Source organism: Pavona decussata, unplaced genomic scaffold (genome assembly GCF_977016875.1).
Source record: "Pavona decussata unplaced genomic scaffold, jaPavDecu1.1 SCAFFOLD_155, whole genome shotgun sequence".
NCBI classification, from domain to species: Eukaryota; Metazoa; Cnidaria; class Anthozoa; order Scleractinia; family Agariciidae; genus Pavona; species Pavona decussata.
The window spans coordinates 1,756,282-1,780,405 of record NW_028145567.1 but is presented as its reverse complement, the minus strand read 5'-3'; the positions used below and the strand labels follow the sequence as shown (position 1 = coordinate 1,780,405).

Here is a 24,124-nt window from a genome sequence, read left to right as displayed (position 1 = left end):
TTTCTTTGTTTTGGGACACCAACATGGCCGCCGTGGCGTCAGGTGAAAACACTCTATTGAACTTTGCTTGCTTGGTGGTTATTCCAGGGAGATTAAGGGCTGATAAATCTGACCGTTGGGATCAGGCAACCACGTCACTATATTTATCCGCTTGATAATAATGAAACTAATTGTCCATAATAAAAAGGATGAAGACAGCAGTACAACAACACTGACAACTAATAAAAGTTGTTGGGAAATTTAATTATGCAAAAAGCTTTGCTTGCATACAAAACAGTTTTACCAACAACAACCAAAAACTATTCAAATGTTATGCAACTGAGAACAGGGGTGCTTTCCATTTAGCCGAAATTTCTGGTTCAACTGGTTAAAATATAAATGAACGAGCGGATATACAGAAAACTTTCTGGAAAAAACACTCTAACTTCGGCATAAAGCCTTTCAGTTTGCGGATTTACAAACCAACAATTTTGGCTAAGTGGAACGCACCCCGGTGTCGTTTACATCACTATTGAAAGTCTTCACTTGAAAGACTTAATTCTAAAAAGCCAATCAGAAAATATCTTGACTAGTTGACGAAATTTGTCGGGTCGGTTTGTGACTAACGACATTGAGGCGAATAGGTTTCCATAACCATCAACATCTTCTGCTAAATGATTCTGTTTTAAATTTCCTCCTAACTGAACCAGCCACTATTTGCAATTAAAATTTTTAATTCACTATTACCTGTTTGCATCGGGAATATTACATTATTTTTAGTACATCTTCTAACTCCAGGTTTCTGTCACGCGATTAATGTTGCGTGACAGAAAAAAACTGGACAAGCCTAATGTTACTTATTTGTGCCCAGATATTCCACGATCAGATAAATATGAGTGGGATCTCACACTCTCGAGTTTCCATCTGAAAAAATCGCAGGAAAAAACATGATAAACTCCCCTTTCAACATTTGTATTCTCGGCATTTCCTTTATCATAGAAAATACTGTAGCATATCTGCAATAATTCTTTGAGAATTTTTTGTAAGCGACGCTCCCCAATCAGAAAGCTACAACAGAAAGGCACCTTCAGACCACATGACCAAACGTAAATCAGCTAGAGTTCAGCTAAGAAAATGCACAACCCGGGCATCAGATTGGAGATACAATTATTTACTCTAAATGGTATGCGGGATAGGGCAGTCTTCAATTGAGTGTCGTAAAACCATAACCCAAGCAATTACTCTGACCAATTACGGCCGACATAAACAGCGCAATCAACCAATCAGAACTCGAAGCAAATGAATGTTAACAGCGCAATTAACCAATCAGAACTCGAAGCAAATGTATGCAAACAGCGACAAGCGCGGGAAAACGCATGCGAACACGTCACCACCGCTTTTGCTTCTTATTGGCTGAGAAAGTGACGCAAGCTTTGCCACCCAATCATAGAACGCAGCAAAGCAAAACCAAAGCTAACGCGATTTACCTTGGACACTCAATTGAAAAACGCTCTACTTAGACAACAAATTAATGGATAAAGTATATGTAGACCTTTGTGGGGGCTTTGTGACGCATTAGCGAGTCGACTAAGTAACCACATGTCTCTTGAGATGCTATAAACAACAATCAACAATTTGAATCCGAAATGTTCGTTTATCTTCCCCTCATCCCCCTCCCCATCCTTACAAAAAAACGTATCCCCACCCAGCCCCCCTCTTAATTCCTTGAGGAAATGCGTCACTTGACCAAATCGATACTAATAAAATTCTTTGTTGATTATTATTTGGTTCTATTCTTTAATATTATTTTCTAAATGTCTCATTTTCAACTAGATCAACACCCTGACCTTAACTTTAAATATATACCGAAATGTGACAGTTGACAAACTATGATTACAATTTCCCTGTTGAGGTCCAAGAAGATAAATCCACATTTAAAATAAAACACAAATGATTATCCACAACTTCATGTTAAAGTATACTTGATTTTGGACTTTGACAACTTTGACAACGAATACCACTTCTAAAGGTCAAGTTATACGTGCAACATTCCTTGCAGTTTGCCGCGCAACAAATGTTACGTTGCAAGTTGCGATTGCTTGTTCCCCGTATTACTACCTTCGCGCGCAACAAATTTTCGTGCTGTAGATAGTAGACACTGTAAAAAAGTTAGCTCTGTATTAATTCATCTTGCTTCAGTATCATTAAGGTTTTCTCCCTTTTGCTCTGAAACACAAAAACAGATGATGTTAGAGAACACGAAAAAAACAGGGCAAATTAACGCACTGTGATAAGTTAAACAAATACTACTGACAAAGCAGTACTTTTCTGTGGTGTTATTTATGTAAATGTACATGGTTTTTCTACGGATAAAACTATCCAAATGAAAGCTCTTGAAAAGTACTTTCCTGTTACGCAGTTCACTGTTTCGAACAAGCTCTAGCTTTTTGAGTATGCGGATGAAATCCTTAAGTGTGACTATTCTGTCGAGACGTGCGTTTCTGTGGAACTGTTTTCTTTTTCCGCTCGCTTTACAAGACGGTTGTGTGGAATCGAAATCCTAAATACGTGTATGACCGTTACAATGGAGGTTTTCAACAAAACTTTCCTGTGGTGCTGCTTATTATGGTACACACGTTGGTTCTAACTTTAATTTGTGTCTGTAAATAAAATCCTAAGAAATGAACTTTCCAATGCGCAATACTTTACTGTAGCGCTTCTAGTTTTTGAACAAAAGACCAGTTTGTACTCTGACAACATTAAGAAGGGTCTAAATATATATCTACAATTTAGGGTTTCCATTCATCACGACAAAAAAGTTCCGTCACTTTTCACTGATCGCAATCCAATTTTCACTGACCATCCAAGACAAATCCTTCGACAGCAAATCCGGCGATGAAGCCAGGTTAATATATTCCTTCATAACTATGTTTTGAAACGGGCTTGACCTTTGCCAAGAAGGAAACTCTTTCACAAACTTTGTGGCTAGCCAAAAATAAACTTATATTTATATTTTCCCTGACTTGATGCAAAATTCTCTGGCAACACTGACACACCTTGGTCTATCTCTTGGTCTATCTATGGTGGTCTATCTCTCTCTGATTTAGTCTGTCTTTCACATTCATGCGTGGGTTGGGTGGGTGCGTGAGATCAAAATATGGACTGATAGCAGTGCCAGTGGCTCCTTGACATGCTGACGTCCGATCTTAAGCCACAGAGGGATTGTAAACGGCCATGAGACTAAGTGATATATGCGGTATATAATTACATTACCATTTACCTTTCTCCGCTGCAGCTTTCTGTTTCATAAGAATCCGTTTAAGCTCTGAAGTCGCCTCGTCTTTAGGCCTTTCATCAAGTATATCCCCTGCAGAATGGCTCCGCGGTTTTCTCAATACAACTTTATTCAGTTCATTATTATTGCCGCCAGTTCCTCCTCCGTTAGACATGCCCTTGTTCAACTCGTTGCCGCTTCGTTTGCGCAGTTTAATAGTCGCCCATTCAACCGCCGGTTCATCTGTTGCTCCAGGCGAAGTTACTCCTCCAACATCAACGCTGGGATTTCTCTTCAACGATTTCTGTAACAGTAATAAATACAAACTACATGACGTACCTTTTTCACCACTCTTTCGAAATAACCAGTCATGACTGTATAACCATCATCATAATCATAATCCTTATAGTCTCTAAATGGCCTATAAGTTTCGCCTTTACGACCTACGTGGCCTTACATTTCAGCGAACATACGTTTTACACTTCATAACAATGACAATGATGGTGATGACGACGACCACGACGACGAAGACGATGATGAAGATGATGATAATCTTTGACGAGAGGACAAAGGAAATCACTACCTTGAAGGAGGTTTGGAAATGCTATCGTAATTATCATAAAATTTGGTGAACTTCTGCTTTGGATTTCTCCAAGAATTATTAATGCTTTGAGAAGTTATTATATCAAACACTCAGAAGAGGGTTTCAACCGATTTCCAAACATCTCGAATTTGGTTTAAAACAAATGGATAGGGGTTTAGTTTCTAAAGGAACTGTGTTGTTGTGTCGGTGGGGAGTAGAACGAATGTTTGGTTTATCAGCACAGTTGATAAGGTAATTTGGACAAGATAAAGAGATTCGAATGCTGACGTTTCGAGCGTTAGCCCTTTGTCGATTCGCTCTGACGAAGGGCTAACGGTCTAAACGTCAGCACTCGAATCTCTTTATGGTGGCGAAATTACCTCAATAACTCTGGGAAAAAAACATTGATTAAAACGCCCCGCTAAGCCTCGTTTATTCAACCTACTTCTTAGTGTTTTTAAATCGGATGAAACACACTCTCTCGCTTTTCATAAATTGCGTAGTAGCAGTAGCAGTAGCAGTAGTTATGTCGAAGACAAAAAAGAAACATCTGCCGTCAAAATCTAAATCGGATTCCATCTCCTACCAGAAGATTTCCCAGATCTGACATAGCATCTGTGTTGTCGCTCCCGTCGCTGCCAGTAGATTGCTGAAACCAAGACACAAAACAGAATTAGGAGAACTGGCGACTACACCAGGTTGTGATGAGATGTTCAGAAACGAGATGAATTAATTGATGAAGTAACTCAGTTTCAAGTTCTGTTTCCCATTCTACAGAAAATGGCAGGAAAAGAGGTCACGTGATCTCAACTCCTCTCTCTTTTTTTAAGTGTTAAAATTTTGACTGCAGTATCCATTAGTTCTCTCTTCTTAAGTCAAACTTCATTTTCATAAGTGCCAAGATGGCGGGCCAAGCGCCCTCCATCATCATAATGCCGGTTATGAAAATTTTTCAAATTCCCGTGAAAACTCGCGCTGCAGAGTAATTGGTTTAGGAGTGTTGTAAAACAAAAGCTTTTAAAAGGACTCTAACCAATCACAGCGAAGACAACACAATGAACCAATCATAACTCGTACCAAATACATGCAAATGGCCTGAAGCGCGGGAAACCACGTGTGACCAGGTGAAATCGATGGCGCGAGTGTTGTTTTAACCAATCACAGAGCATAGTAAAGTAAAACCAAAGAAAATTCGACACTGTAGAAAACCGCTCTTGCATCCTACCCACGATATCAAATTAGCCTCAACATTAATTTACGCAATTTCATAATGCGCCTTCCATTTATGGTCATTTATTTTACAGTTGTGAGCTTAGTGACCTGGCCTTTGAGTGAAAGCGAGGCTGAAGTTGACTTTGTTTTGATACAAACCTCAGCGCTTTTCGTATTTATATTTATTTATTTATTTATTTATTTATTTATTTATTTATTTATTTACTTATTTACTTATTTGCCCATGGCAGGTAAGCCGACAGGTGGACATCGCGTCCCTTACAGGGTCTGTCTACCCACCCCACACCCCGATAGAAAGTTGAGTTTACCCAGCCAACGGTTTAGATGAACAAAAATATGAACAGGACCACGCCTGTAGAAGATCATTGCGGCGGCATTTGGAGCAGACAACTTTGTAAGAACGGACGTAGTCTACATTAAAAACTTTGTAAAGAAGACCAAAATAAAGTTTTTCACGCTGACTTTTAAAGCTGTTTAGAGATTCGATATTCTTTACAACATAGTTAGCATAAGAACATCACTTTCATATGAAAAGCACTGAGGTTTGTATCAAATCAAAGTCAACTTCAGTCTCGTTTTCAGTCAAAGACCAGGTCACTAGGCACACAAATATAAAATGACTAGAGCTATTTGTCGTGTAAGAGGGATTGGTCATGTGACCTCTCAATGCGAGTGACCTATTGTGAGTTACAATCTAAATTGCTTTGAAGCTTAACTAGACGTACACTTCTGACAGGCTTGAGCTGCATGTTTCCGCTCTTTATCCTGTCCATCATTTCAGACATGGCGTTTGCCAGAGGGTCTTTTGGACCTGCCGCTGAACAAACAGTTGTCATAGCATTAGTTAACGCAACATGAGAAAAATTGAAGAGGACAAATTGCCAAATCCACGTATTATATTGTCGGCGCCGGACAACCGACTTGAAATACGGATATCCCGGGTTCAAGTCCCGCTCTGAACGCTGGCTGGAGTTGCTTCACGGTGGCCAAGAGGTCACCTGTTTGGCCGCGATTGTAAATATAGCCAGCTGCTCTCCCTCCTCCTTCATTTGAATGGTTACACTCCCTCCCCAGATCGCCATTAGGGTGTTGGTTTTGAAATCCGGAGGTCGTTGGTACAAGTCTCGCTGACCGCTCTGCGCACGAGTGAACCAGTGTCATTTTGGCGGGAAAACGAGATAGCTGTCGTCAATTTACTACGAGTTTCTGCAAACACGGCGTAGTGGCGAAAACAAGTCTTCGAAACGTAGGTGATCTCGCCTTTTTTGGAATCACAAAAGGGCTTGGCTATCATCATTAAAAACAACTGCGTCACGTTCGTCACTCGTAAAGAGTAAAATGAAGCTTCCTGGGTTATATTTCTTCTTAGTACTTCGCTAAAAACTTGAAGTCAATCTCGTATTCATAGTTGCATTCGTCCTAGAATCTAATGGTCTCTAATACTGGGAACACGCTTTCCTATGTAAGTTTGACAAACCTAGACTATCGCCTTTTCTATCATGACCTCACCTTTATTTCGCTTTAAACTGTCCTTCTTTTTCTTTGGTCCCACAATATTTATGAATTTCCTGTAAAGAAAACGGCCAACTTTAATTTATTTCATTCACTCTGGTTACTAAAGGCCCTGCTCACAATCATGGAAGTATACATATATACAAGCGCAATACTGGGGTTACCACGCCTAGTTGATAACACAAAATACAACTAAAGCAATGAGACAATCACTGTTTAAAGCAAAAATACATGCAGGTGGGGCCAAACGCTGGAAAATGTAAACTTGTCACAGCCAAGTCGTTGTTTTTCCTTGGTGCTGCTGTTACAATTTGTAAACGTGTTTAAACAGAAGCAATCGTCACGCCAGGTCACGTCTGCGTCACGCAATTAAAGACCGTCATATGCTTTCATGCTACATCCCCGTTATACCAGATATGTTTAGGATTCCTAACAAAATTTGTACAAATATGCTTTCTTTTGACATTGTAACTGCTATCCAGACTGCCTATCTATACAAGTATTGTATCCGCTCCAGTAGCATGTAGTTTTTTGGATTCTCGGTACAATGTGACCATCTCGTTGGATTTTACAATCGTGCACAACACTTACACGGATCTAAGTGTGCTAGTACACATCATGCAAGTTTTGTCCGGGTACAAAACCATACACAATCATATAATAACGGTCGACGAACAAGTCCTCCTCAAGAGAACGTCCCATAGAGGCTGCAGAAAAATTTTGAATCTCACTGTGCAATCACGACTCTTCTTTCCGCCCAAAGGAAACAAGAGACATCCGCACGCAGGCTAAAAAAGCCTGGCCCCTTTCAGTACTGTCACGTGATCTTGTAACCATTACAGTAAGTCACATTAGAGAGCTTAAGCAACGACGACGGCGACAGCAACGACAACGCCGCAAAACAATAGGATTAATAGGGGAAAACAATCGCTCTGTACGTGCGTTTTAAATTTTGCCGTCCTCGGCAAAACAGCAACGTGAAATGACCAAATTCAAGGTTTTGTGGAGAACGTGAACATACGACGGCAAATTTTTCATCCTCTTTATTAGCTCGAACACCATGCCTGCTTAATTTGGTGCCTGGGTAGTTCGCCGTTTCTGTACAAGTTCAGTGAATGAGTAGAAATAATCGCCAAGTAGCATAAATAAATGAAGTAATATTTTCAAGTGACGTTAACTTAACGTTTCCTTCACCGTTGTTGTTGCTTAAGTTCCCTAATATCTAAGTCACGTCCCTAACAAAAAGCGCGGGAATACGGTCAAATTCCAACTACACATCAACTTACTTGATAAGGTGAGTTGGCGGAGGCGGAGGCGGCGGAGGGGGAGGGGGCGGTGGAGCTGCTGCTGGTGGGGGTGGGGGTGGAGCAGCAGCCTCTGTCTTTGCATCTTCCAAACTTTTCTCTAATTCTGAAACTAAAATACCACAAATAATACATTTGAGTTGAACACATAACGTTACCACAGTCTATAAAGCTCCAGGTATAGAGGGCTTTAAAAACAGAAAAGCGGAAGTTATTTAAAAATAAATACCTTTCTGGTTGGCATCGGAGACTTTCTTTTCAGAGTCCGCCAGCTGCTGTTCTAAGGATTCTATATGTTCTTGAGCAACGTGAAGTTTTTCTTCTGTCACTATTAAAACAGAGAAAAAGAACACTGCATTTGCAGTCTCCCTTGAAAGAATTTCAAAAACAAAACGTATAGAATTTACAAGTGCACCAGTACCTTACAAGATGACAATTTGTCTTGTAAGGGAAACAGCAAGATTCCCCAAATCACAGTTGGGATAAAAACAAAATTGCAATTTTTTATCGACAAGGGACGGGTTGTTTGAAGCCCGCTCAACGCTTAATCGGCATTAGAAGTTACCCAAGGCTTCCAAGTCTTTTTTTTGAAAAGCGTTTCCACTGCTCATTTGTAAAAAAAAAAAAAAAAAGGCAACAGTTTGACAGCAGACGAAGTCAAACTTTGTGAGGGGGGGGGGGGGGGGGATGAAATGACTGGTAACCACTTCGTTGAGTTATAAGCCAGAATTCAAAACTGCTGATAATAATCCTGGCATAGGTGGCCCACTAACCTGTCACAGTTAGGGTGCATTGTCAATGTGTCACGCGGAAAGAAAAATGGACTCCGCTGGGTGGTGCAGGGTGGAATCTAAGGTGGTTGTCTCAGCACGAGAAACCAGTTAGGTCGAGTGTTGTTTAATTTCCAACAATTAGAATTTGTGGTACGGTGCTGATCAGTTACTTTCCCAAAAAGTCGCGCAAATTTGATCAATGAGAAAACGAATCCACGCAAGTATACAATTGAAACTGGACTTCAAGTGCTCCGTGAAACTTCATAAAGAGGAGTATCACTAGAGGTACTCCTTAATTTTTGTTTTTCCCTGGAAAAGTTACGATTGATTCAACCTCCAAACTAAATTTCCAGATTATCGTGTGCATGCTAAACACCCCTTGCCTACGAAAGTTTTCTGAGCTCAAGATTTCCAGCACGGAACCAGCTGCAAGGTAGTATGACGCATTCTGGTGGCGAAGAACTAACATGGGAATCTTCGGCTGTGTGGGCCAATGACAGTTGGAAATTTCAGTTTCTGGCACAATGCATCTTATTATGTAGACTTGTCTAAAAGGACACCTGTTCCCTGAACCGACTTCTTTACTTACCTTTGATGTAACCTTCATCCTTTGATGCTTTCATTTCTTCTAAAAGATCTTTTATCTGCAACAAGTCACAAAGAAACAATATTCACAAGTATAGTTAACCCTTTAAGGCGGGGGTACACTTGAATTTGAGTGAAATTTGAAGAGGTTTTAAGAATGGATAGAAGAAAGAAAATGATTTTTGGAACACTAACAGACAGTTGATACCCACGCAAGAGCACCCCGGGTTTCTAGTGGACTAACTTGGTATCCGTCTATTAATTATCAACCACAAATTCTAATTTTAAAACTTCACTAAACCTTCAATATTTCTTATTTCTCTTAATTTTACTACTCTTTTGAGAAAAACTATCTCTCCCAAATATACCTAAAAATCACCCAAAAATTTACAAAACACCCCAAAACATTGATTTGTGTAAAGAGCATAGGGTTTTTGTATTGCTTGAAACGCGAACGAGACATTTCCATTAAACCGATTTTAAGCGGCGTGAAAACGGCTTTCAGGTGTACCCCCGCCTTAACCCCTAATATCAGAGAACAAATTCTTCTATTGTATCCCCATACTTTTCTAGTAAAATTACTGAGGAGAAGTTATTAAAATCAGATACCGAGACAATTCACCTTGGGTGATATGCTTAATCAGTTCTCATGACCTCAGGGGTTGAATAAGCATTGATTTTAAAAGGAGAAATTTGATGCTGATCACCGTTAGGGCTTAGAGGGTTAAAGCCGAAAAGATGGGCCGGCACTGTTTTCAGAGTCCAGCTAAGTTTCCTTTGTGCCTCTGCAATTTAAGAGGGGGTCTAATGAAAATTTTGGAGATCGAATCTTACCCGAAAGTTAAATTTATCATTTTATGGACAAGGAAACTCAAGCAACGACGACAGCGACGGTAACGAGTCTCGCCACAAAACCATAGGCCTTATGAGTAAAAACAATCGTTCTGTATGTGCGTTATCCACACTGGTATTTTTATTGCTGTCTCTTGCAACTAACGTGAAAACGACTGAATTCAAGTTTTTGTTGAGAACGTGAGCGCATGACGGTGAATGTTTTATTGCGTTCTTAAAATTTTTGATCGCGGATAGTTCGACCACATTGCAACCAGTTAGGATAATCACGAAGTTGCTCATACAACATGGAATTATATTTCAAGTGACGTTTCTGTTACAACCCCGCGCATTTTAGTCTCCCACCTTTTCTTCTGATTCCGTTTTTTGTTCTGCGAGCTTCTTGTTTAAAGAGCTGATTTCCTCAAGTGCTCTCTGAAGTTGTTCATCTTTGCTTGTCGCATCCGAGATGTACTTCCTTTGCTGATCCAAAACGTCTTTTTCCCTTAAAACCTGTTGTAGTTAAAAATGGATAAGTTAATTCAAATCCTGGCAGTATGCAGGATGTTTGTTCCATGAACCTAGTGTAATGGCCTAAGCTCCCGCGAGTCTCCTGTAGCTCAGTGGTAGAGCCTCCCAATTAGTAATCGGAAGTTCTTAGGTTCGACTCCTGATAGGAGCACTCGGATTTTATTTTCCGCGCATGCCTGTGTCATTTACTGATTAATACATCATTCTCAAATGATTCCCTGTTTGCACAGCCAACAAACGTTTGGGGCAAACAATGTTTCCGCAATACACCCTTGTTTGCCGAAGCCTTTCGACTGTGGCAAAAAAAAAATCCTAGAGTGTGACCGTTCGAATGGAAGATCTTCTGCAGTACTTTCCCGTGATACTTCGTTTTGCATGCATGCACTGTACGAAATTCAGGAATGTTGTCCAATTTCTAACTTGTACAGTCTTGAAAGTCAAAGGATTCTACAAACATTTTCAAGTTTCGGTACCTCTGCAGCATATTTTTCAGCTTCAAAGCGGCACTGTGTTTCAAGTTCGTACTTCTGTTGAAGGGTGTTAAACTCTTCCAAGGCCAGCACAGAGACTGAAATGTCAAGGGTGCAATCCATGTCTCACACTGAACAAGCTAAACTTGGTATTTAAACTAGAAATACGTGACTCGCAAAACCTCGCGAAGCTAGGGCGGGGTGGACAGTTGATTTGAAGTGAAGGAATGTGCTAGCTAAAGGCAGCTAGAAAGTATGAATGGTCTCGTTCTTTAATATAGTGATTGAGAGGATAGTGTGCCCTTTGAATAGCCCCACCCTTGTGCAAGTTGTGTGATCACACCCACTCTGTGCGATGGCATCCCCACAGACTGTGGGAATGATCCACTGTAATTAGCAGGACTATTCTTCTATTCTATTCTATTCTTTTTTTTGCAGTGTGGTCGGGGCGGGGGAGTAGTGAAGAGAAGTAATTTGTATTTCATAAGTTGATGATTTTCATGTCTTTTGTTATTTCATTCTTGACTTGACTGGCCAATGAAACTGCAAATTAATATCTGTTGTGAAGACTTGCAACAACATTTGACATTGACTAGTTAACTTAAAAAGACAGTTTATGTCACCTATATTGACGACTACTCTCACCTTGGCTATGAAAAGGGCATACTAACTACATTACTGGCTGGGCTATCTGGGGCCGGTTGTTCGAAAGCCGATTAACGCTAATTCCCGGTTAAACATTAACCGAGGTTTTCATCTCGCTCATTAAAAATGATTTTAAAAGCTAATTTTAAGCTAACGGTTTAAAAAAAGTCCAAACTGAGGAATAAAAATCTTTTTGAAGAGTCTTTACTGACCAGTAATTAAACTAGAACCAAAATTCACGTTATCCCAGGATTAGCTTAATCGGGCTTTGAACAACTGGGCCCAGAATTCAATCTATGCAGTAAGTGATTCATAGGACAAAACGTTCCTCAACGGTCAGGAGAATCGAGGCGCAAAAACGTGCTATCATATATAGTAACTGTGGGTGATTTTTATGTCTTATACACTGTTTTTTTTTATAAGAACGTCTAATTTTGGAGCTGAGGCTGAACGTTCTTATATTTTTTTGTGATTTGAGGGTGAAAACGTTCTTAAGATGTTCTTAACATGTTAAGATGTTCTTAACATGGCATACACCACATGTATTTCAGTAAATCAAAGCGGACGTGACCATAAAACCTATCAAAGTGATTATGACAAACCGAGATGTGTGTCACCATTGTTAATGTTATACAAAGCATGTCCCTAAGTATTTTGGTTAATTTACATTTGTTACCTTGACTTTATGTACAGATTAGCAAAACACAAAAAACGTTCTTAATCGACTCTCAGCCTGAGGAATGTTCTTAATACGTTCTTGAAATTTTGGTTAATCTCAGCCTCGACGTTCTTATAAAAAAGGTTCTTATAAAAAAAAAAGAGTGTACTGGAGAAAAGGTTGCTTAGTGGCAGCTTATGTTGATGAAGACTGCTGGGAGTGGAATTGTACAGGCGATAGATGCATAACAATCCGCTAAAGACTCTCACCTCTGTTTAGCTGTTTAAACTGTTTTTCATTCTTCAACAGTCTCTTCTTTGTAGATTCGTGCGAATTCCTTTCTTTGTTTATCTAACAAAAAAAATTTTACAGGTGTCAATGATAACTACACACTACTTACTAGGAATCCAACTCGTGTTGCAAATAGAAAGCTGTTTGCAAGACAGGAGTTGATTGTGACCGCAGTATTCCCCACAGTGAAGGGAGGTGTAGAGACCTAGGGTATGTATACATATATATACAGCTGTTTCGACAAAGGTTGTCCAAAATAAAAAGCGTAAAAGCGTACGCGACAATGCCGAAAGGTAGTCTGGGAAATACCCAATAAATTTCAATAACAGCTCCGAATCCATAATGCCTCGACCGTACAGTGAAGATTTGAGATGGCGGGCAATAAGTATTCAGAGCTTTTATTGAAATTTATTGGGTATTTCCCAGACTACCTTTCGGCATTGTCGCGTACTCTTTTACGCCTTTTTGGGACAACCTTTGTCGAAACAGCTGAATATGGGTAAGTGCAGCTGTGAAGGATATGGTTTTCAACCAGTTTCATCTGGGATAGGGTATAGAAATGAGACTTTTGTTCCAGAATAGAGTATCATTTTTCCAGGAAACTGATCAATTGCTTGAAGAATTTAGTCTAGACTAGTAGAGGCTTCCCGGTTGTTGTACACATAGAAGATTTTGTTTTGGCTGGACTGTGATAATGACCAAGTTTCTGGAAAATAGCAAGTCTCGGATAGGGTAGAGATTTTTGTTCTTTAGTCTAGTAATATATAGGGTTGCAAAATGCCGCTGAACTTGGTCTGGTTTAGGGTAAGGGTTTCAGAGTCCAAGCAGTACCCTCCCCCCCCCCCCCCCCGGGAGTGGCCAAGATGGAGGTTGGCAGGAAGGCCAATGGCAACTAAAGAAGTTTTAGCTGTCAGATCATTAATCAAATACTAACCTGATTTTGTGTTGAAGCCAATTCTTCTTTGGTAGTTCTCAACTCCTTCTTAAGGGACTCCACTTGTCCTTCCAGTTCTGAGAAAATAGAAAATGAAGGTTGTACAACAAAATAAGCCATCATATTGAGCCCACTACAGCAAATGCGACAGACACTATCAAACAACAAGACTGCAATCTCTAAGTTTTTAATGGGCTGACAGTTGTTGGTAGTGGAAATACTCGTGGAGCAACTATCTAAGTCAAGTGAAGAGCATGCAAACTTTGACCATTATGCAATGCTGATCCATTGAACAGATCAATATAAAAAAGTATATGATTGTCGAAGAAATGCGATGTTGTGTTTTTTTAGCCTGGTAAATAATTTACTGATAGATGACTTTTCAGTCAAAGACACAGGCATACTCATAAATTTAAAAGAAAATCCAAGTTCTCGATCCCAACAGGAGTCTAATCCATGATTTTCCAATTACTAGTTCGGATGTTCTAACACTGAGATACTTGTCATATGAACCTAGTTTTATGGCCCAGCTCTCACGAGTCTTTTGTAAAACAAAGCATCTGTCCATTGGCTGATTCCTTTTTTAGGTAGGATCTGCTAAGGAAGGGGTGGAAACAGGGTATCACTATACATGTACGGGAAATGGCACTTTCAGATCCCCCCTCCCCTGCCCGCCCCCTGGATTTCTCTACTCAATAAGCAAACCATCCATCTATAGAATGCTAGGAACAGTTTACTATAAACAAATATTACTAACAATAATTTAACCATCACTGGTTAAGGGAGAAGGTGCTCTGGACAGACAAGTACAACTGAAAGCAGCTTGAATGCAAGTTGGAATCCACACATTTTTTTCAAGTGTCTGGGCAAAGTGCCTGACCACTGCAATGAAACGTTGGGCTCTTTGCATTTGGAGCACAGAACATTGCCAAATTCAGTGCCAAACCAACAGACCATATACTTATTCTTGGAATTTAATATGAACTAGCTGGAATCATTTCGCATGAAAATACTTTTAAATACTGATATTCCTCCACAAGAGGCTCCATTATTGTTCAAATATGGTCTATTTACCAAACGCTGTGCTCAATTTTGGCATGGCCAATATTTGAGCTTAAGAGCTAGAACTTGGGCACTAAAATTAATTGAAAATTGCCCAAGTTTTAATCTTCAAGCCTTGTTTTACACTCATCTACTCACCTTTGATCTCTTCATGAAGAACTGCATTGTCACTTAAACTGCTGTCATCTGACCCATCAAGGGAAGAGACTTCATCCTTGTTAATTGCAAACAAAGTTATTATAAATAAGTACTTTTTTAACAAAACCAAGCGCATACATCTGTGTCAACGTAAGTTACAACAAAAGATGGGTTGGTCCATGTACAGTTGACTCATGGGCCTAACCTGGGTGACTTGCCTTGACAGACTACCTACATGGACTTCCCAAATGAACTACCTTCTCAGACATATCCTCTAATCTTGAAAAGAGAAAGTATGACCACTGTAAAAATTTGATTTGTCTTACTGTCCTAAAGGGTAGCCAAAAGAGTATTTTAGGTTTTTTGAGTGAAATTGGGTATATGGTTGCCTCCTGGTCTGAAATTAACTTATTGTATCTCTTGTATATTAAACTTCAAGAAAGAGACAAACTAAGAGATGTAATGAACATTATTTTAATATACAGTAGCATCTAATAATAATACTTTTTTTATGACAAAGCACAATTCCCCACAGACTGGAAGTGACCAGCTGAAATGCAAGTGATGCAAGTGGAATGTGCACTGATCAAACAGAATCATAATCAATTAAATAACAATTATTTAATTAATGAAATTGGATCGAAACTCACAAGGTTGATCTGTCCAGCTCCCACTTGTGACATGATTAGCTGACTTTGCCGTTTAAGCTGCTTGTTTTGTTGAACCATCTGTGATAAAAAAATGATTCCACCTTTTCGGAAGTATGCTACTTGGTGCATATTACATCAAATAATTGCACAGAACCTACTTCATGCACAAGTAACCTTCATCTAAAAATTCTCAAAACTTACATAACAAGTTAGGGTAGGATCTGTTTCAGATTAATACCAATAATTATTAAACACTCCTGAAATCTGGACCATCCACACAGGTGACCTAATAGCAGGGCCGTCAACCTCACACATCTTCAAATATGGAGAATATGACTTCCCCGGCCAGCAATAACAAAGCACCTTACACAGGCATTGCATCAAGACCAAATTCACAGGTTCAGTGGAGGGGGGACGTACATTAAACAGTACCAGAAACAACGCTACACATTTCAGATTTTCCTTTTCTATGACAAATAGCAAACTTTGTCAATTATGATTTATCTGGGAGATTACAGGCATAAATCTGGAGACCACAATAAATGGCTCAAAATCTGGAGATAACAGACCTAGATCTGGGGACCGGAAGATACGGTTCAAAATCTGGAGACTCCCAGATTATCCGGGAGAGTTGAAAGCCCTGCCTTAGGTTATGAAATGACTGTTGAAAGGGGTCTATTACTTCAAGCATTTCTGCTTTTATACAGACTCCTCATTTTGTTTTTGATTTTTCTCTACTTGTAAATTATAAATACCACTAGTATTGGCCGTATAATGTCAAAGTGATGGAAGCAATAAAGTTGAAGTGGAAGATGACTGAAGGCTCTTGTCTGGCCACAATTCTGTACCACCTCTGCTCCACTGGAAAACCAGAAATGTTTTTGCTTCAGTCATGCATATTGTACCATGTAAATTAAAATGAAGAAAATCAAAAAACGCTTGATAAATATTGGAGTTAACAGAAACACTGCTTTTGAAAAACAATACCTGCTGGAATATTTGTTCTTACAATACTAAAATGTTTGCTTACATTGGTGGCAAACTCCTCTGCTTTTGTCCTACAGCAATGTTCCACTTCAAGCTTTTCATGTAGATGTTCATATTCAGATAGTGCAAGATTTGAAACTGTGAACAGAGAAGGACAAAGAGTAGAGTTACTATAATTATAAAATAATTTTTTTGTCTTTTAGAAGGAGACAAGAAGCTGGTTGCATAACACTAATTATCACATGTGACCTGGTCTAAGTCACGGTCATTATTATATATATATATTATTCTTATACATCCTTACAATAATCTAGACAACAGATGATTCTAACAGCTACTGTATTATATATATTAGCTTTTGTGGTTTGAATTGTTGTCCTTGTTATCACAATTATACTAATCCAGAGTAATTATTGGGGAACAAAAAAAATGAAAATGAAAAAAGTATATCAAAATGACAATCAATCATTATCTCAAAACTGGCATTGAGCTCTGGCATATAAACCTAGGGGGCAAGTGAATAAGCTGGTGGTATAATTTTGAGGTCTCAACAGGTTTAGTGCTTGTGAACACCAACGTCTACAACAGTAATGTTGAATCAAAGGTATTTCAAATGGTTAAAATGTGATAACAAATCTTGAGCACTGAGAGTTGAATGTAGATGAACATGGTTTTACTAGAAAAGAAATAAAATACAGCAGTGAGTGAAAAGAAAATAAGCAAATGTTGAGGGACAGGTCGTTTTTACAGGTCACATTTCACGGGTCACAAGTACAGGTCACTGGTGTACTGGTGTATAACCAAGAGGGTCTGCATGCCCTAGGCCTGAATCAGCTTTTTAGTATGGAGTTTAGGGCTAGGAGACCCTGTTAAGCTTGTTTATATGCAATCATCACAGTGACCTGTAGTTGTGACCTGTGACCTGTTAAAAAGAAACCTGCTGGGGACTAAGACAACAAACAACAACAAGAGGATGTATTAGACTTGCAAAAAATATATTAATTACTTTACACTTAATACACAATAGCTACAAGTTTCAAGTTTTCAAGTTTATTCAAAAATTTAAAAATTAATTTAGCAAAAAAGAGAGACTGGCCCGCAGGTACGGTAGTCAGAGCTAATCTAGGCAGGCCAGACTTACAACTGTTTAATGATAAAATTAACATTATTACAGTTATAACAATCACAGACAGAACAAATAGAATTTAGGGGAGGTAGTGAAATCATGAGTAACACACACAAAAAAAGAAAAAAAGTTGAAAAATTAACAACAAAAAAAATTAACAAGTTGCAACTAATTAGCGAGACCTATTTTCTGTACTAGGATAGGTATTTCAATATGATCATTTTCATTTACCAAAATACTGAGGAGAAGCCGGCAAATTTCTCCTTTGAATTCTTTCTTAGGTAAATCTCTTATACGACGCGGTATCTCATTCCACAGTCTTACCCCAAATTGCAAAAAAGAATGTTTATGTATCTATGTATCTAGTTTAGAATTTTGGAGGTAAAAAGTTCGAGAGGTGCAAATAATAATAAGTTACAATATTACATATTAGGGATGAGATGTGTGTAAAAAGTCGAGTCAGGGGGATAAATGAACCTTGTGGTTTTCTAAGGGCAAACTTACAAATACTTTCCTTGGATTTGTTGAAATAAGTTTGACCACAGATGGCCAACTAAGAAGAACTCTCCTGACCTCACTCAAATCAATTTATAAATTGTAAAGAATTCCAGTTTGAAAATGCATAGAAGATAACATAAGAAGGTCATGTGAAGTCCCTCAGGTCCTCGCAATGGTTGATTGAACACTTTTAAAACACAAACTGCTGCACAGTGGACCACAAAAGGATAGCCCAACCTTGCTGTACTATTTCCCATTTTCCTATACACAAATCTCAAAAAAACTTATAAAAGTCCTTTATGGGATTCACACAGAAACTGGGAAAGAGAATTCTATGACTTTTCTGGACACAACTTTTAATCCCATTCCTGCATGACTTTAAAACAAAGAGTGTAATGTCCCACTGGCTGAACATTTTGATGTTTAACATGAAGTTTCCTACAAAAAGTTGGAATTTCCCTCACTTTTCCATGAACCAAACAAAAATTTCTAATTTCCATGACTTTTCCAGGCATGGAAAACGAATTGCGCAGTTCCAGAAAATATCCATACTCCTCCCACAGAAGGTTTTCTGTATTGCACCCCCTCCCCCCAGGAAATTCCAGTTAAGCTTCATACTTTGCTTCTAAAAATTTTGGATTTCAAGACCCCCATTTCCAGTGTCCTTCCATGGGGTGGGTATGGATTTTTTCTGGAACTGCACCATTTTCAAATTCCATGATTTTCCATGACCATGCATACTTTCTGTTCCTAGGAAATGCCTCTAATAGATGACAGCCATAAATTAGTTCTAATTTTTCAAAACTCCCTAAATAGGGTTGGCTACATAAAATGCATCAGAGAATAAACATGTGTTACAACTTTTAAGACTTTACACAGTGCTGCTCAAGTGCTGTAGTCAATAATTGACAAAGAACTTAATCAGTTTCTTTTGTTTCTGCTTTGAATAAAAGAAATATACGACGTATTTTTCTTCAAATGAAGCAGAAATTTGCAAAAAAAAATACAGGGCAATATTTTTCTATCAAATCAAAGGCATTAAAATGCAAAAATTCAGCTCATTAGGATGATGTGGGGACCAGGGACTTACCCCACCCCCCATAAGAAGTTTTTTGTGCCAAGTCACATGATGCGTCATGGACCACGAGGTGGACAGAAAAATAAAGTTACAGTGATGTCTGTTTTTCATTTGTGTACCAAGAAACCAAGCTAACAACGACATTTTAAAAAAAAATGGCCTAAAGCATCACTTATGATGGTTTTGCATAAAACCCTTCAATTGTATCAAATAATTTTATCATGTACAAGAAATTATACATGGGTTACACTGGTAAACTTCTTTGTCTGGCTATAAGAGAGTATGTGTGGCAAGATATCTGTATGGATTTGGAAGATGGGGGAGGGGGAGGTGATTGACAAAACATTAGATGAGGGCAAGGGCTGGATTATGAATTGTTTTTTCTGCCAAGGAGGGGGGTGTTAGGTGATATTTTGAAGACTTATCCCCACTCCCATCCAAATGCTCTAATAAATAAAAGATCCTTTATATTTTCAATAAATCACTACAAAAGATAAATATTTGTTTTAATTTAACCACACCACCTGCTGATAATTTTCAAGACTTTTGTTCTAACTAAATTATACTTCTAGTAGCGTGGAGCTGAGAAATTTTATTTTTAATTGAATTTGAAAACTAGTCCACACGATGTAACTAAAAATAAATAAATATTTTACTTCCTTCCTTTCAATTTTTCGATATCTCCTAGTAAGAAAATTTAGGGATGATAAAATTTATCCAAATCTCCTTTTATGGCTGTGTAATAAGACTTATATTGAGTCTTAATTCACAGTGCGTCAGTTCGAGAGGCACACATCCAATATAAATCAAAACACAATTACCAACTCGCCACTGTAAGCAAAGTCGGGATTCTTTCAATAGAATATTTTTCAATTTACAGTGTGAAAAGATGTTGTCATGTATTTTATATAATCCATTCCTTTCAAATGAAACATAAGCTTGTGATAACTGGCATTTATTTCCTTTGTTGCCAATAAGACTAATTAATTAACTTTCGAAAGAGAGATGTTTCTTATGAAACCTTTCAGGCCCTTGTAAAGTTAAATCTTTCAATACAACAAACGCGTCAATCAAACTATAAAAACAAATCACAGCAGCGTCTACGCGCAAATTTGTTCCATCGAGCATAATATTCAACTCCAAAGACAAACAAAAACCGCAATTTAAAAGGAATCATCCAACATTGTTATTATTTTGTAACTTCGCTTGCGCGCATTCCTGAAAGCATGCTCCTACGTCCAGTAGGTAAGCTTTAAAAGCTAGCATAAAAGTGTAAGCTTTTAAATTCTTAAAAAGCTCAATAACAAAACAATAAAAAGCTTTTATGCAATATCCCTTACAATTTCAAAGATTATTTGCTTTCAGCTTTGGAGCTAATATCAACCGGGAAATGAAAGCACTGAATAGCAAATTCGAAATTCGTATCTTGCCGATCGATCTTCCCTTGAAATTGATCGCACTTTTCTCCTAGATTTAACAAAGTCATGTTACAAAAACTTCTCTGCTTACCTTCTTTGAGCTTTTCCAAGTCCCCTTTGGCCTTTAGGTATTTTATCTCCTGTTCTTTATACTGAGATAAAATGGAAAGGGAAAATCATTCGCCTTTAAGCTGAAGCTTATATATTTGTTTTTTAATTAGTAGGTAGCTTTATTTATTCGTTATTTCTATCAAGAATCAGCTGGATGCTACTCAAAAAGAAACAAAGATAAATTAACAAATAATATACTTGCCTTTTCGTAGTAGTCCTGGTATTTTTTCTGCAGTTCTTCGAATTCAGTAACCGCTAAAATAGGCAAACCAACAATCGATGTCAGTCAACCTCTCAAAAATTTCACAGCTGAACAAATCTTCCGCGATGAGAGCTTTGTCAAACAGATTGTTCTCATCGTAATAAATCGCTCACCTCTTTGAGATAACCCTTTAAGGTTTCTGTAATTTTTGTCTAGCACCTCCAACCTCTTCCGGGTTTCCAGTAAGTCGGACTCTAGCTCAGCATTTGAAGCATCCGCCATTTTTTAATACCGTCGCGTCGATGGATTTTTCCTGTCACACAATTTTAACCCCTCTATAGATCACGTGACGAGTAACAAAACTTCCGGTACGTGAACCATTTTTGGAAAAAATAAACCCCCGCTATCTTGAACAATTAATTTCCCGTTTTCCTTGAGATTTTTTGAGATAGAGAGGATGTTTACGGACCTTTTTGTTTCGAAAGTAAAACTTCGCATATTAGTCGGACGCGCATGACCGCATAATCTGTTGCTTTCAAGAGTTTAGTTCGTTCTTAGTGGTGGGGCCCCCCTGATCACACTAGGATTGAACTGACTCAGAAGTGAGTCAAAAAGACCTAAACAGCTGTCCACGATTACCATACAAATTGCACCCGATATAGAGCCGGCCGTAATTTTTTTCTCATTGTAACTCTGGCCCTGAAGAAGACTAGTTTTAGTAATTGAAATATTGACCCAAATAAATTGCCATTTGCCGTAGTGTCAGCCCTGCAATCGATCATCTTGGTTTACTTACACGTGAAGGTGACGTCTGACACGCGCATTTCTACTTCAAGAGATCCGGCAACGAAACGTATTCAGAACAGTTAATTTGTGCGTCGTCCCCTACCGATTCAAAAGTTACGTAGTCTATGTACGGTAGTGGCCTCAAATCAACAAAAAAATTCTTACACAGAAACTGAAACCAAATTCAAGTGACCTTGTAGTTTAAGGGACCTCTCTTCTCCTTTTGTGACACAAGTGCAAGAAAATTAGGATACCGAACCGCAAGCATCGTGAATATGCTTCAACAGAAGAGTAGCCTCTTCCAGGCGTTCAGTTAGTTGGGGCGCAGCGCGAAAAAAGGCGCGCAAAAAAATAAAGAAAAAGCGCGCGGCTAACAGAAGAGTTAACTGACTGATATCAGTACAAAAGTAACAGAGCCGGACCCCGAGGGGATACTCCCTATGATGGACTATACAGGCAGGCTACGCCCGAAAGGGGTACCTTTTCAGGTTGGAGGTATATAAAAGGGTAGGGATTTCATGAGCTGAAGTATGAAGACTGGATGGCCCAAATTATATTTCCCAGTTGTTTATACCTAGACTAATGGAACTAATTTACGTCAGTATTGGGTGAAATGTGGAGCGCACCATTCAACAGTCTTGTCTTGCACATGAATTCCTTTTTGTATATGCTTGCTCACATATAAAATCAATTGCGAGCAGTCACCATTTCTCACCAAATCCTCGACAACACTGCCACAATTTCATTCACATCTGAATAATGCTAAGCTTTCAGGATGCCAGTGCATGAGTTGCGCAGAATCTCATCTGTTTTTGTATATATTTTTTTACCGACATATATTTGTATATATGTAACTTTTCTTCTTAGGACTTAGTATAGGTAGATATTTAGGCATAGCTTACTTAATCCTCGATTCATTTTAAAAATACTTTTAACCTAGTGTTTATGTATACATGTATATTTAATGTATTACGTATATATGTTTTTATTTTTCTTTAGTCGAGCGCTTTTAATATGAGCCCCTTGCTCGGGAGGCTGGGCAACCATTCTCTCGCAATTCGACATAAAATGAAGTTATACTTATACTGTACTTATACTTACTGGAAAAGAGTAGGGAAAATTGTCATTTAGGTATTTAAAGGGGCCTTTCGAAATATCTCGAACACTAAATAGATAGAGTGCAGTCTACTGTAGGTATGTGAAAAGAGTACCATTTTCTATGGAACTTAAATGAAAGGGTTACTTTTCCTATCAAAAATGGTATATGAAAGGGTAATGGTTTGGACCTTGGGGTAGTGCCTCCCCGTATAAAACTTTCTTGACTGCCCCCCCAGCCCCCTCTCCCCCGGGACACAGACAAACCAAGATAGCCAACGACGCTACGCGCCTCGTTGGCTATCTATGTAGGTATGCCAAGAAAATATACGGATCTTATACACTTGTAGCAGGATTCTGTCTACGTACGTAAGTGTAAGGAGTCAAGCGTATACTGACTAGTCGATCATTACACAGTCCTTATATGCCGGTGTCCCTCACAGTTTGTCTTTATGTACGTCAGTATATGTTTCCGTACACGTGATGTATACGGACTCATTATATTTGTTATTTCAAGCAGATGGCTAGTCTGCTTGGTTGAGAGAACCACTTGTCACACCAATCTTATTTCTAGCCTCCTGGTTCTCCTTATTTGCTGGCTCAGTGAAACAACGGGAAGGAGCCGGCGAGAGTTAAGAATTTTGTGAAGCACAATTGAGCACTTTTTTTATGGAAATTGCCCTAAATAAGTAAGGGTTATTGGCCTGGAACGAGGGGATGTGTGATTTATTATTCAAAAAAGAGTTCTGGTGGCGTCCCTGGTTTAATTTGAAAGTCGTACTGTTACTCAGATCTGAAGGTCTCCAATAATCGACGAATGCGGGACCGCGAGAGCTGTTGATTTGTGCTGTTACAACGCAATGTGGGCTGGGTATTCTGAAATTGCTCTAAAAGGTCTGCAAGCAGTCTAGCCTTGAAATAAAACACAAGTACTAAGCTTGCCAACTGACTGAGAAACACAAGACAAGCGCAAGTGCTATATTTAGCATCAACACAGAAAAGCCAAAGCGCAGCACCATAGTTCAAACAAACAACGAGAAACACAAGCACCGAATTGCACCTTTGCAAACTCGGATTATACCACAACTACCGCTACAGAGTCAAATAAGGCACCTTGAAACCCAGTTTGACAGAGTAGCAAGACAGTCTGGAGTAACCCTCAGTGTTTTGAGGCATTTTACATGTAATAGGGATACCCTCTAAAGAGTGAAAAGCGGTCGGTTCACACAAAAGCGGCTTAATAGGCGGCCTTGACAGCCAAAGAAACCGTATCAAAGGAACCTGGTTCAAAGGCGGCTTTTTATGCAGAGAATATTTTATAAAGGGTCACAAATAGACGCTATAAAAAGTTATCAAAAGTGTTAAATTTA

The 24,124-nt window shown here is 38.8% G+C and overlaps 1 protein-coding gene across 1 annotated transcript; it reads right to left on the bottom strand.

Moving 5' to 3' along the window:
• Positions 1–222: 222 nt before the first annotated feature.
• Positions 223–21,320, bottom strand: LOC146465796 (uncharacterized). The gene is made up of 18 exons (XM_085128038.1): positions 21,047–21,320; positions 20,874–20,926; positions 20,652–20,712; positions 16,484–16,578; positions 15,454–15,531; positions 14,804–14,879; positions 13,604–13,680; positions 12,648–12,729; positions 11,079–11,173; positions 10,441–10,587; positions 9,248–9,302; positions 8,115–8,213; positions 7,868–7,997; positions 6,579–6,637; positions 5,795–5,886; positions 4,423–4,485; positions 3,260–3,557; positions 223–2,205 (listed from the first exon to the last, which is right to left on the bottom strand). Exons 1-18 carry the CDS (start codon positions 21,153–21,155, stop codon positions 2,165–2,167), a joined length of 1,710 nt encoding a protein of 569 aa, XP_084984164.1. The 5' UTR covers positions 21,156–21,320; the 3' UTR covers positions 223–2,164.
• Positions 21,321–24,124: the final 2,804 nt, after the last annotated feature.

What these genes read in the sequence shown, in the direction of transcription:
- LOC146465796 (XM_085128038.1), bottom strand. Translation starts at nt 21,155, where the DNA reads ATGGCGGATGCTTCAAATGCTGAGCTAGAGTCCGACTTACTGGAAACC. An exon ending in CAGAGGAGTTTGCCACCAAT is followed by an intron (nt 15,532 to 16,483) that starts GTAAGCAAACAT and finishes TTTTTATCACAG; the next exon opens with ATGGTTCAACAAAACAAGCA. An exon ending in GGATGAAGGTTACATCAAAG is followed by an intron (nt 8,214 to 9,247) that starts GTAAGTAAAGAA and finishes CTGTTTTAATAG; the next exon opens with TGACAGAAGAAAAACTTCAC.